Raw genomic sequence first — 15,393 nt, forward strand, 5'->3', positions numbered from 1 at the left:
ATAAAAAAAAAGATTTTTTTTAAAAAAATACCATAATAACAAATATATATATACTTTAGCGATTATACTAACTATAATGTAATATTTTCATGACTGTTCCGATTTTTTATCACTACTACCGCCGCTAATTTAATTTTGCAAATGTATCACACTTTTGTCACATAAATATTTCCCACACTTGGTTGTCAAAATTGTATAATCCTGTAACACCTTCCAATATGTTTTCTATATTTATATCATTTTTGACTTAAGAGGACTAGAAGTAATTCTTTATTTACTTTAAAAGAAAGTAATACGTGCAAATTAAAACGAGGCATATGCATAGGCAACGAGTGTTTCAGAAAAAAATATGTGAAAATCGAAGACTGGGTTCCAGGGTTACTAATGTTTTGCAAAGTAAACATTTAAAATTTTATTATTTTTATAGAAACCCCGTATTAAGGGGGTTGTTCGGTTTTTACTTGTTTTTTTTCGTTTTTGAGATTTTTTGATATTATGAAAGCTAAAAACATTGGAATTATTTAAAAAAAAAATCATCTCAATATCTATTTTTTTGACGAAGTTATAGATATATATATATATATCTCTATATGTATGATCCTCTGAAACCGTTTTTTTCATCGCTCCGGAGCTATTGTATGCCAGCTGCTCTCTTTTTCATTATAATACCTCGTGCACATGACCTTTTTAATGTGTCAGCATCTTTGAACACCATAGTGTATTTAGTACATTATATTAGAAACTTTAAATACGTTTTCTCAAATTGACTTTTATCAATGCGGTGCCACAAATTAAAAAAAAAAACTACAAATCGGATCGACTTGCATTTTTTTTAATTTGTTCACCACTGCAATACCTAGTCCCCCTACCTCAAACAACTTGATAACATTACGCAAAAAAAATTTGTGAAGCTTCTCGCTCCCCAAAAAAGGCCTTTTTCAACACTTTTTGCCATTTTTTCCTTTCTGCTTTTTTTCTTTCATTTTGGTAGGGGGACTGGATTCAAACTTCTTCTTCAACGTAGTTTCTTTTTTTTTGTTCCAGGCGATGCGCAACGGATTTATCTGTGGCACCGCAAAAGAGATCGATTTTGCAAGACCGACTTTGTCGCCCCCTGGTTAAAAAATGACAGCGAAAAAAAAGAAAAAGAAAATTTCGTAATATTCTATGATTTTGTAATTTTTGTTTAAGAAAAACCGCATGTCTATGATAAATACATTTCGAGGAAAACAAAAACAAATACCTTGCATTTTTTTAAAGAAAAAAAAAGAACAACCCCCTTAAAGTTAAGCAAAACAAATTATTGCTATATATAAACTATAAGTAATAAATTAAACAAATTCATGGTAAATGTTGTCGCATGTCAGCTCTTCCTGCAACAATTTGGTCTAACATTTGCTGCATAACTTTTTTTTATTTAGTATTTAGTATTTTCTCGTAAACACTACCTGATATATTTTAATACTCATTTTGATATTAGAATGTTTAGATATTTATTTTCCAGCTAATTTCTGTCCCTCATTAGCAAATAGCAATTGTAGTTGTTTAAAAGAAAATTCTTAGTTGCGTAAGTTTAGCAATTTCTTTAAAAAAAAATAGGAAAGATACGTGAGCCCAAAATTAACGACGCACAGTAAAAATTATCATTAACAATTCGTTATAACAATGAATGGAACCAAATGTGTCTAAAAATCAATGTTACATCAACCAGTGACTTCCCACTTCCTCGTTAGAATCATTTTTATCCCTGCAACCTTCCCTATGATGACTCAATTTCACCTTCGATGTAAAAACTTCTCCACATATTCGACACTGGAATGTTTCCAAATCTCCGTTGTGCTTCTGCTCGTGAGCTTTCAATTCACTTAAAGTTTCATAAACATTCTTACACACATTACATTGATGAAGTTGGACATTTTCATGCTTGTACAAATGCCTTAGGAGAGCTTGTCTTGTAGTGAATGTTTTCGAACAGTATTCACACTTCTTTTGTTTTGTTTTATCATGGATTCTTATGTGTGCATACAGGCTACTTTTTGTGGTAAAAGTCTTAGAACAAAAGTCACATTTGTAGGCACGTTCTGTGCTGTGCATCTTCACGTGATCATTTAAAACTTCTCTTCTACAAAATGTAGCGTCACAAATTTCACAGAAAAATTTCCTTTCCCCATGAATCAGCATGTGTCGCCTGAGTTTACGGGCGCTACCAAATATTTTGCTGCATACCTTGCATTTGTATCTATCTGGCTGATGTACTATTTTGTGTTTGGTCAAAGTATTTTTGGATGAACAAGGTTTACCACATACATCACACACAAAGCTGTTGTGTTGGGTAAGCATGTGTTTATCGTAACTTTCCTGAGTTTCTGTCACTGCGTTACAAATTTCACAAATATAAATAACCGTAAGCATGTGAGTCAATATGTGAGTGGTCATTTTGTTCTTGTTGGTAATTTCGACGTCACAAATGAAACATTTATTGGTTGTGTCACTTACGTGCGTTGTATATACATGTTTTCTTAAATCTTTTAAGGTCGTATAAGTTTCATTACAGGGAATACATGCATGTACTGTGGTTTCTATATTTATATCAATCTCAGGTTCGATGTGTACAGGTTCCAAACAATCTTCCAATACAACCGAACAAGGTTTGATCATCGATGCATATTTGGGATCAATATTAAACATTTCATTATTGACCAAATTTATTTGCGCCTCCTCAATTAATGAATCGTTGGCACAAAAATCAATTTGAACATTGTCATTTAGATTTATAGTTTCCAGATGATTGTGAGAATCCGATTCTTTTGCTGGTCTCATATCCAAAGGGCAGCTATTTAAATTCATCGAACAACTTCCTGAAACAGAAAATTACTGTGAATTTTTATTTTTAACTTCACAAAAGGGAAGTTCTAGTTTGCATCAGAAAATCCGACTTTATAATTTTATATCTTTTAATTCTAATCTTAAAATTTTAAGTCATTCTAAATCGTTTGACTCCGAAATTAGAAAAAATGAGAGTGTTTATTTTCGTGGAAGTTTTCCCAAAATGGTTTGAGTCATTCAATAAGTATTCACTTTGATTAGTTTTGCGAGAGTATCGCAAATAAGTGGGCGTCCATTAATCACGTGAGGCTTTTTAACAAAAAATCACGTGGGGGGAGGGAGGGGTCTAGTAAGATAACATGTGTATTTATTTTTCACCTGAATTTTCAAAAAAAAAAAAAAAATTTACGATTTTTTCGTAAATTCGAAAAATTTTACGTAGCTAAAAATACATGTGATGCATACGTGATATTTGGTGAGGGCAGGAAAGTAATTTTAAATATCACGATGTATCACCAAGGGAGAGTGAGGGTCCAAGAATCTCTAAAAAAATGGATCACGTGATTAATGAACGCCCCATAAATTCAAAAGTTTTCCTCCACGGTTTCGCCAAACATCCTTGACCGATTTTGAAAATTTTAAAGCCGTTTGAAAGATATCAGATGGGGATCGGCATCAAAATCTAAACATCAATCAGGTCATTTCTTCGTAACTATTAAACTTTCGTATTATGATGAAGTTTATGGCCTTAACAAACATTTCCAATTATTATGGCCTACGAAGCGTGGTTTAATTATTTCATTAAAGTATGAAATAACGGGTCACATTGAAACGGGTCATACTGAAACGGGTCAATCGGGGAAGTCCTCGATTGTCGGCAACGTTCGCTCAGCAAGTGACGTCATAGTCCCTTCTATGTTTGTGCACTTATTTTGCGCTCGAGTAGCAGTTCATGTAGTACAAGGTCTATGGGTGCATGGCAAAAGTGCCTTAAGGCAAATTGCTGTAACCTCCTTTACCAAAAATTACAATTTTTAAAAAATATTCAATTTTTTGGAACTCTGAAAAAATAGATTCTTGAGATTTTTGAAATTTTAGAAAAAAATAGACCTTTTTAAAATTTTAGTTTTTTTTAATACTTTGAAATATTTTGAAATCTTTGAACTTTTTTTCAGAGCAATCGCGATACGTTAGCTACAAAGAAACGAAATATAGAAGCGCGCGGAATTTGGTACGGAACCCATATAAATGTACACAAAATTTGTTTTTATTATCAATATCTATAAAATATATAATCTATAATATCTATAAAATCTATCTAATCTATCTAATCTATATCTATAATATCTATAAAAAATGTGAATTTGAAGTGCATATGTCTGATGATCATTTTTGGCCACCAAATAGCATATTTTTCACTTTTTTGTTGGATCTCCGAAACCGTTAGACCAGCCTTTCCAAAATTCTTCAGTTGTTCATTTTCTCAATACAAATAGAATGTTTCTTGAATCATACAAATCAGACCCTCCGTTCTCTCATAAAATTGCGGCGACACAAAATCAAAAGACAAAATCAATTACCATTTTTGTTACTTTTTGACCCATATCTTCGAATCGGCATGACCTGCTTTTGTCAAAAACTAATCTGCACACATCCTTATCGATACGAATCGCATGTTTTTTGAATTATTCAAATTGATTAACCCGTGTATCTGATATTCGCCGGCAAAAATTTGTACCACACACACACATACATCCATTTTTTCTAAGGTATGCCAAAATGTTCAGAAGACCTTAAAACGTTGAGATATGGAAAAAAATTATTTTCGATTTTTTTGCTATGATAGTATAACTTACCCTACGGGAAGTTATTGATTCGATTCCTAAAATGGCTGTTACAAAATAGAGGCTTCTTCTGGTATAAAATATATTAATAATTTTGTATAATACTATTTTAAATCAATATTTTTTGGTACATTTTTTACCTTTTAGTAAACATTATGAATTAATCGAATTAATCATATTTGTGTACATTTTTGAGGTATCCATAAAAATCAATAAAACATTTCAAAAGTTTCAAAATATATTTAAAAATCATTATTTTCAAAAATTGGTTTAATTTTAAAATTAATCTAATCATAAAAAACCTAGCAAAAATCTTTGAAAATGATAAAAAGGGTATGGGCGTGTTTCCATACAGAATCGGCCCAATATACTTTTAATGTATGGAAAATATTATTATCTTAAGTTTTTCATACATTGAAATATATTAGTCATAAGCTTATACGGCGAATGAAAATAATCAATAATAATAATTATTGTTTTTATTCGGAGCGTTGGATTTTTTATTATGACTAAATGAGTATACTTATATACAAGATATAAATAAATTTTGGTTTTTAATAAATATTTCTATATATACAGAATTTGTCGAGACGCTCGATAACGACGAGCCTTATGCTTGCGAATTTTTTAAAAAATACCTATAAAATGGCATTCAAAATCATTTAAATGCCCACACCCATCATTTACACGCCCATATCCTTTAAATATTTATCAAAAAAAATTTTTTTAGATATCCAGTTTTGGAAAATTTTGATATGTAATATATATGAAATAGAATTCGCAATTTTTTACGTAATATTGTTCGGATTTTTTGGCAAAAATATTAACTTCGCCTTCGAGATATTAATAATCGATCTAGAATAAACTAGTGGTGTATGGCATCGTGCCTTAAGGCAAATTGCTGGAACTTCCCGTACGGTAATTTGAGGAAAGAAAATAGCCAACAATTGTTTTGAATAATTTCAAATAGAATATTTATTATAAATACTTATTCAATTGAGCGTCGCTTACAAGAAATTTGTTCATATTCTTTTATTTGACTTTTTTGATAATTTTGAAAATTTTTCAAGAGTTCGATTTTTTTTAGGAATTTTTGGAAGAAAACAATTATTTTTTTAAACTTATTTTCTAATTTGGAAATTTTTGAAAATATTCGATTTTCCTTTAAATCTCAAAATATTCTCAAATTTTTTAAAATTTCGTTATTTTTTAAATTTTTCAAAATTTCGTTATTTTTTTAAATTTTTTCAAAATTTAGAATCTTTTTGAAAATGATGAAAAAATTTCGAAAATTTGAATTTTTGATACTTCAAATTTTTTTGAAAATTCTAATTTTATTTTGAAAATTTTCAAAGTTACATTTTTTTGTAAAAACATTTTTTGCACACAGTGTACACAAGCAAATGGATTTTTAAATTAATCTAATCGGATAATCCGTTCTCTCAAAAACTGCATGACCATTTTTACACCCTTTGCGCTCCATTCCTCCGAAATGGCTCTATACCTTTGAAACGTGCCCTTGGCAAAAACGCCTTGCGATCGAGTACGAACCGAATGTTTTTTTAATCATACAAATCAGCTATTCCATACTGACAAAAATGTCGAAGACATTTGTGTGAACCATATAAATGAACTTCAAAATTAAAAATCTTGGTATGGGTACACATTATTAAAATCTCTATAAAATATATGATAATTTAAAGTGCATATGTCTATTGAACATTTTTGACCGCCAGATGGCATTTTTTTCACTGTTTTTTATTGAATGCAAAAGTGCATAAAGTTCTTCTTTTAGTGGATACAAATAAAATGCTTTTTGAATTATTAAACTCGGACGCTTCGTTCTCTCAAAAACTGAATTACCATTTTTGGTCCTTTTTGCTCCATATCTTTGAAACGGCTAGACCTGCCTATGCCAAAAACTAATCAGCACGCCTCCTTATCAATACAAATCGAATGTTTTTTAAATTATTCAAATCGGTTCATCCGTGTTTCAGGAATTGTCGACGAAAATTTGTATTCGCACAAACACACACATACATCAATTGTTTTCTAAAGTATACCAAAATATTCAGAAACCTTTGAAACATAAAGATATATGAACATTTTCATTTTCGATTTTTTTGCGATAACTATAACTTGCCATAGGAAAAGTTAATAATAAACACATTTGTTTTTAAATTTACACAAAGACGTTTCGTGTTGACAGTTGGCTACATAGAGATTTGTTTTGAATTTCAATAGATGATAAGCGTCTGGTCTAGTCTCTTCGAAAAACATACTCTATGCTTTAGCTTCAACTGTCAACTCAAATGTCAAAAAGATAAAGAAAAATAACATTTCCAAGAATCAATGTAAAATAGTTAAATCATTATCATCCTAGACAATATAATAATATTTTTATCATATTTAAGATTATTCGTTACAATAGATTAGAGATTATAAATATTTTGTGATTAAAAGCACTAAAAATGTCTGGTGTAGTGAGTGTTTCTATCAATGATCCTAATATTGAAAATGAACCACTAGATTTTTCTATAGAAGACCTTAAACGAGAAAATGAGGATGAATTTGATGGTATTGTTAAGTCTGAATCTAGTTCTGAAGACGACGAAACGTGTTTAGAAAGATTCATGAATTCTGAAGTAACGATTGATGAAGAAATCAAACAGGAATTGGATGATGAGGACGAAACACCTTTCGAATGCTCAATATGCAGTAAAGCATTTAATACAAAGTATTTATTAGATCTGCACTTGTGTGATTCTTTAGAAAAACCCTCAAGCTTCAATGAATCCGATAAAACGCATGCTCATACTGGAAAACGGCTTCACAGATGTGGTTTATGCGATAAGGTATATGTATCATCGAGTAATATGGAACAGCATACGCGTACTCATACAGGAGAACGTCCATACAAATGTAAAATATGTGATAAGGTATTCATATCATCAAGTAATCTCAGAATGCATTCACGCATTCATACAGGAGAATGCCCATTTAAATGTGAAATATGTAATAAAGCATTCAGTACATCAAGTCCTATGAATGCACACATGCGAACACATACTGGGGAACGCCCTTATGAATGTCAAATATGCAATAAAAAATTCACACAATTAAGCAGTTTGAAAACACATATGCTTATTCATTCCGGAGATGGTCCATATAAATGCGAAAAATGTAATAAAGCATTTCTTTCATCATCTGGTTTAAAACGTCATTCGCAAACTCACACTGGAGAACGCCCTTTTGAGTGCTCGATATGCAATAAATCATTTGCAGAATTAGGTACTTTAAAAACGCACATGCTCGTTCATTCTGGAGAGCGCCCATTTAATTGTGGAATATGTAATAAAGCATTCCAAACATCGAGTAATTTAAAGCAACATATGCAGTCACATACAGGAGAATCACTCTATAAATGTGAAGCATGTAATAAGACTTTTATAAAAAGAAGTAGTCTCTACACACACAAGCAGCGCAAGCATAAGACGTGAAATATGCAATTGATTAGTCATCATGCGGGATGAAAAGTAATTCAATTTCTAAATTGGCTGTTACAAAATTGAGACTGCTTCTGGTAGGAGAGTGAAAATTAAGGCTCCAAGATAATGAATCATATAGTTGTACCGAAGATTCAGTTACTATTTGGTATTCGGCATATTCGGCACCTTTTTTGATATTCGGCCGAATACCGAATAGTTAAAATCAAAGGAGCTGCCGCCGCTTAGCAAAAATATTGTGTTTTATCTGTTATGCGATAATGAGCTTGCGATGGATCTGTATTTGCAAGTCTATAGTTTACATAATATGATATAAAGAAATTCGTTATTATATTTTGTATATATAAAATTTTATCTTTTTTGACTTCTGAGATTATAAACAAACACGTGAAGGAGTCTTTTCTCAATATTCAAAGGACACGTTATTGTTATATGTTTATGTTAAGAATGATTCAACCATTACACGCACGTTTTGTATCTATATTCAATAAAGTCATTCATTATATTCAATCTTAACATTTCTAAATAAAGAGATATTAAGGGCTTTTTATCACAAAAAATATGAACAATATTTTTGATCAGTTTTTATTTATTTTATTATGATTGGCCTTCCTGATATATAAGAAATAATATTATGTTTATAAGAGAGAATATTAAATGTTTATGAAAGAAATAATATGAAATACATTTATATCTTATATATAAAATTCTTCTGTACAGGTGTATGATTTGATACTTCCCCTAAACGGTTATTCGGATTTTGATTCTTTTTAGGGTTTGTCAAAGAAAATTTTTGAGATTTAATGAACAATAAAACTATAGTAATATTGTATAAATAAATGTCAAAAATGAAAAAAAAACACTAATTATTGTTTGACATTGAGAACATTTAAAAATGTCAATTCACTTGAAATTTGAATTCAGCTAAAATTATTAGCCTAGATAATATTAGAATATAATATTATTGCCAAAAAGCAGCTGAGATGTGCCAGAAATTAAAATAATATAAGTTACAGTCAACAGTATATGTTGGCAGAGGGAATTATATATTTTAAATAGCGCAATAAGTCCAAAATTGCATATACATTATTTTTTTAAACTTATGCATGTCGCGTTTTGGTTTACTTTACTAAATTATTTAACAATACATAAAAATATTTCTACTTGATAAAAAAATGATTTAGAATTTTGTTTCAAAAATTCCAAATGCCGAATATACTATTCATTGCAAGCCTAATATAAACCTTACCCTATCTTAATTTAAACTTTTTTGTTATATATTTGTTTACCTTTAAGTAATAATTACAAATTAAGTATATTTGTATTCATTTCGCAGATTTATATTAAAATTGATCAACAAAATATAAGCACTTAAAACATTTTTAATTTTCTTCCAATAATTTAATTTCCATAGCGGGCATTATAATATATTTACATTAGTAAATCTAAATGAATATGTGCCTTAGGGCAAATTGCTGGAACTTCCTGTGCCATAACGAAATATTGGAGGAATATTAAATATTTTCAAATAGATTATTATAAATACAATAACATTTCCTAATGTTTATAAGAATTATATAAACTGGAGTTTTTTAATTCATTCAAATCGGATGCTTAGTTCTCTCAAAATCTGCAATTTTTTGTACGTTTAGTTCTGTATCTTTGAAATGGCTGGACCTGCCTTTGCCAAAAACTAATCACCACTTCTCCCAATCATTTCAAACTGAATGTTTTTTTTTAGATCATTCAAATCGGATGCTCCGTTCTCTCAAAAACTCGATTTCTATTTTCTGCACTCTTTGCTCTTTATCTCCGTAACGGCTGGACCTGCCTTTGCCAAAAACTAATCAGGTATCATTTTTACCTAACTAATCAGTATTATTCCCAATCAATATCTTTCGAAAATAAAATTGATTTTTTAAAATCGATTCAGAATTGAGAGCTAACACGTGGACGAAACGTTTTTCCACGTTTTTGCTATTTGCAAAGAAACGGCTCAGCCGATCGTCGCACGAAACTGAGAAAAGATAATCCACATCGAAATACATCGATTGGCTTTTAAATTTTTGAAAACGGTTCAGACGTTTTTAAGCAAACGTTGATGAAAGTTCGATTTTCACAAACGCCAAAAAACGAAACTAATTTTTGCAAACTCTGACGATTTTTTAAAATTAAACGAGTTGTCGTAGGGCCGTAATATTTGAGTATGATCTAGAAGACTATGGTATCTATCGTCAAAAAAATAATAATAAAAATCGTCGAAAAAAATTTTTTTCACACGTTATTACAAGAAAAACCTACCGTAAGAAAAAAAATCATAAAAATCGTCCAAAATTTTTTTTATCACTTTATTACAAGGAAACGGCCTGCCGATCTTTACCAAAAACTTATCAGCACGAATCCAACCAATATATTTCAAAGGGTTTTTGAATTTTCAAAATCCTCATCCAGATACATCGAGTAACTTTTAAATTTTTAAAATCGGTCCAGTCGTTTTTGAGAAAACGTCGATTTAGGGCAAAAAATATGTTCCCATACACCCACACATACTTTTTCCAAATTTGGTCTCATTCGATTCAGAATGGCTTGAAACGTCGAGAAAACAAAAATTTGCGAATCGGATTTCTGGATGAAAATAAACTCCTTCGGGAAGTTAATATATTCTCTTATTGTTCGACTGGGAAACAAATTACATTAAAATAAATTAGTTTATTTTCAGGGAATCGTTTTATTTTGACCAAACTTTATTGTACAATTTGCTCATTAACATGTTTAAAAAATATGTTCAACGAAATGGCAAGTTGTCTTTATGCAAAGCTAAACATAATAGTTTTCTCTGGCGAGTATTTATACCTGCCCCGCCTATAGTGTGTAAATATTATCTATTTCTCTGGCTTTTAACAACTTACCAACAGGCCCATCTTCTAAATCACTTCCTGCTATTGGAAGACTTCTATCTGAATCTGTATCAATCATGGTCATAAAATTTCCAAGAAGAGATGATGGCCTTCTAGGTCTACTGGTTGAACACTGTTCGTTTTCGGAATCTGTTTCAATTTGAAGTACCAGATTTTCAGAAATGTTGTCTTCTTCGATGTCTTGAGTGAATGAGTTTACAATTTCCATGCTGGTATCTAGAAAGTTACTAGACATGGGTTCTGTAAAAGAATTATTTGGATTCGGTTCATTACTATCATCATCTAACATATAATCTATTAGGGAGCGTCCATTGATCACGTGATCGATTTTTTAAGGATATTTGGAATCCGACTTCCCCTCTGGTGATACATGGTGATATTCAAAATTACCCCCCCCCCTCCTTTCTCCATCAAACATCAGATGTACTTTAGTTACGGGAAGAAATTGTAAAATTTGATTTTTTTTAAAAAATCAGGTAAAGAATAAATACACGTGATGTCTTACTATACTCCTCCTTCTCCCACGTGGTTTTGGTAATTTTTTGTCGATACTAGAAACCTCACGTGATTAATGGACGCCCCCTAAGTTGGTTCTGTGTTTCGTACGAAGCTACTGATTACGGTTAACTTACACACTTAAAATACATTTTTAGAATCCGAATTCGATGAGATAAAATGAGTTAAATAAATAAATTTAATTTATACAATTCCAGATATTATGAGTATGTTTGAAAGACATCAGTTTGTAGTGAAAGCGAACCGAACATTTCGAATTTATTTTCGAAATAAACAGTTGAACATTTTATCTAGATAGCTAAATCTCAATGCTTATTGATTAAGTTGTTTATGTTTCATAGACCTTATAATACATGGACTCATAGTCCTCATATGTTCGCCTGTTTAAGTGTGAAAACATGAAAGGCGATTGCGACGTCACCGGGTGAACGAACGTTGCCGAGAACCGTCGAATAATCCCGTTTGTTTGAATGTCATAATAGTTACCATGGTTACACTCTTGTTTGCTTAATGTCATAATAGTTCCATGGGTACTTGATGGAGAGTATTCGAGTACGAGCCATAAACCTTAACTGAGCGAACATTGCCGACGGCAATCGCGTACTCTCCCGATTGATTAAATGTCATATGTCACATGTTTAATTTTAATAATATAATGGCAATTGTGATGGCTGATGATTTTGTAAAAAATGATATTAATAATATTATGAAAGGTGAGATAAATGTACATAAAATCGAATCCACCTGTTAAAATCGGTTTATATATTATAAGGCATATGTTGGGCACGAAGCACATGGCATATGACACTTAATCAATCGGGAGAGTCCGCGATTGTCGTCGGCAATGTTCGCTCAGACATGTGACGTCACAGTCTCTTCTATGTTTGCAACTACAACTATTTACTACTATATTTACCTTTTGGTAATATTTCTTTGGAAATAATTTGTATTCCATCCACTTCACCTGGGCTATTTAAATTTACTTCATCGACTATTTCAGGTTCTGAATCAGTAAAATCATTGTCAAATGTTTCACCTGCATTTGGTGAGTCGTTTGGAATGACTACATGATCATTATCACAGCTCAATATATTATCATCTTGTTCAGGTACACCATTAACTATAAGATCAACATTAACATTTTGTTTGACAACTTTATCACTAGTCATCATATCATTGGAATCAAGTTCAACAGCCAGCTTTGTACCATTTTCATCAGGTGTAAAATCGATACTTTTATGTACATTAACATTTTTGCTTCTTTTGATAATTATATCATTATCATCATCGGACACTAAAACTTTCTGTTTCTCTTACGACCTGATAATAAAATACTGTTCAAAATTTCTTCATCTTCAGAATCCGTTTCAATCCTGAGACCAGTCTCAAAACTAGTATCAAAATCATCAGTATCAGAAATTGTCATTAGTTTTTGGGTTAAGTACATTTTACTTTCCATGATTTTACGTTGTGTGCTCATCTCGATATCAATCATATTCCTATCTAAGATAATGGATAATTTTTTAAGGTTATAACGTTGGGTAATAGAAGATGTTTCCGATCTTTTCGTAACAGTTTTTCTAGATTTGTATTTTTTGATAGTCTTAGATTTTTCTGTCGTCTATTTTTAACAGGTTTCTTTGGCTTTCCTTTTCATTATTAATGTTCAAAAGTTCTTTTATACGTTTTGATTTACGAAATCCTTCACTGTACTCTTTCAAACAATGTTCAGGTTGTGGATGAGTTTTGTAAACAGTCATTTTTTATACTTTCTGTACCCTTTTAAAAGTTCATTTAATCTCTTATTAGATTTGTTTTTGAGTTCCAACCTTTTTAAAACAGGCTTATCGGAATCACTATCAGAATCTTGAGTAATCTTTATTGACATAAGTTTTTCTTTTACGTTTTTAGTTAAATTTGGTTTACAAGAATCCTTAGGTGATTTATACTTCTTGGATTTAATTCTTTTAAACTCAGATTCACAATTGTTGTGGTCAGTTTCAAATACTCGTTTCTTTGTAATAGCAAGAATATTTTTAACCATTGATGATGGTTCAATGGAAGATCGATGTTGATCTTCCATTTTTGGTTCTTTAGTCAATATTACAATTGGAGACTTGCATGTTGTTAAACTATCATTATTGGAGGATTTTGACTGTTTGGAACTCTTACTTAGACCACCTTCCTTGTTAAACATTTCATGCTTATTTGCATTTACATTTAAAGCTTTAGGTACTGACTTATTTATATTACTCAAGATCGGTTCAATTTTATCACAATCTTTTTTCATCTGATGAAGATTTATTTTGGCTTCTAATGCATTCTTAGTTGCTGCTTCAATGTTATTGTTTGTTAGACTATTTTCAGGTACAATTTTTGGTTCTTTAGTCAATATCACAATTGGAGACTTACATGTGGTTATTATATCATTATTGGAGGCTTTTGACTCTTTAGAACTCTTACTGGAACCTTCCTTGTTAAACGATTGGCGTTTATTTGAACTTTCACTTAAAGCTTTAGGTATTGTCTTATTTATATTGCTGGCTTGGCTTGCTGGACTATTTTCAGGTACAATTTTTGGTTCTTTAGTCAATATTATAATTGGAGACTTACATGTAATTAAACTATTCTTGTTGGAGGCTTCTGACTGTTTGGAACTCTTACTGGAACCTTCCTTGTTAAACAATTGGCGTTTATTTGAACTTTCACTTGAACTTTAGGTACAGTCTTATTTATATTACTCAAGATCGGTTCAATTTTTTAGAATCTTTTTTTGTACTATCAACATTATAAACACTTATTTCTGAAGTTCTCGTTCTTGATTATTTTCATCTGATGTTTCAGTTTCAAAGCTACTTTTACTACAATTCTCAGTTTTACTTTTGATCTTATTACTAGATCTTTTTTTTTATAGAATTATAGTCATGTATATCCCTATTTAAAATTATGTCATCAGCTTTAGGCAAAGCTTCACTCAAACTTTTTCGCCTAGTAGAAATTCTGGTCATACCAGCTTCTCTATCTTGAGTCGATAAATCATTTCCAATCAACTCATTAGCAATGGTTGAAATATAACCAGAATAAAAGCTTGCACGCCTTGAAAGTGATGTATTTGCCTTAGAATCTGGATCATTATTTTTTTTTACCTGTTTGGAACCTTCACTATTGTTGGCAAATTCATTTTTGTTAAACAAAACTATTAGTTTTTGCACTACATCTGCGAGTTAAAATCTCAGTTGGACTTCCATTGAATTTTAAGTCTTCAGGAAGTTCATCTATTATATTTGTGTCTTTATGTGCTAAAATTTTAGATGGTGATTGACTAGGAAAGGTATTGATATCTCCTGGTTTGGATAAAGATTGAAATTGATGGGGTATCTTTAATCTCAAAATTTTAAACTGTAGGTACTGATTTGTATTTATTTCTGTACTATTAGTATTAATCTTATTTGTCATGTACTATCAGCATCAAATCTTTTCCTCCTATCAAGTTCTCTACGAGGAGTTGTATTTGATTTTTCTTTTGAAAATATATTAGAATATTTTTGAATTAACCTAAAAATGTTCCCTTTGAATTTCTGAAATTAAAAATATTCGGATTATTACATACAAAATTTTTATGTAATATTAATGTTTAATCTTTACCTGCTTCGTTCGACATTAGGGGCATTTTTATAGCAAATTATTTATCATCAATTTACTTAAAAAATTAACACTTTAAATCCCAATAGAGAAAAACTGTTTACGAAATAAGCGCTTTTTTCATACACATTTTGACAACAC

The 15,393-nt window shown here is 30.7% G+C and overlaps 2 protein-coding genes across 2 annotated transcripts in view; one reads left to right on the top strand and one right to left on the bottom strand.

The window, feature by feature from the left end:
• Nucleotides 1–15,393, top strand: part of LOC113363882 (tudor domain-containing protein 5-like) — a gene marked incomplete at its 3' end in the record, with an annotated part of 206,868 nt that overhangs the window by 125,054 nt on the left and 66,421 nt on the right.
• On the bottom strand, nt 1,282–14,791 carry LOC113391053. Its single transcript, XM_026627029.1, has 7 exons — nt 14,757–14,791; nt 14,506–14,706; nt 13,440–14,324; nt 12,912–13,109; nt 12,527–12,870; nt 11,086–11,334; nt 1,282–2,858 (listed from the first exon to the last, which is right to left on the bottom strand). The coding sequence occupies exons 1-7, from the start codon at nt 14,789–14,791 to the stop codon at nt 1,699–1,701; spliced, it is 3,072 nt and encodes a 1,023-aa protein (XP_026482814.1). The 3' UTR covers nt 1,282–1,698.

Source organism: Ctenocephalides felis, unplaced genomic scaffold (genome assembly GCF_003426905.1).
Source record: "Ctenocephalides felis isolate EL2017-DRISC unplaced genomic scaffold, ASM342690v1 CF-g0.4_SCAFFOLD_00845, whole genome shotgun sequence".
NCBI classification, from domain to species: domain Eukaryota; kingdom Metazoa; phylum Arthropoda; class Insecta; order Siphonaptera; family Pulicidae; genus Ctenocephalides; species Ctenocephalides felis.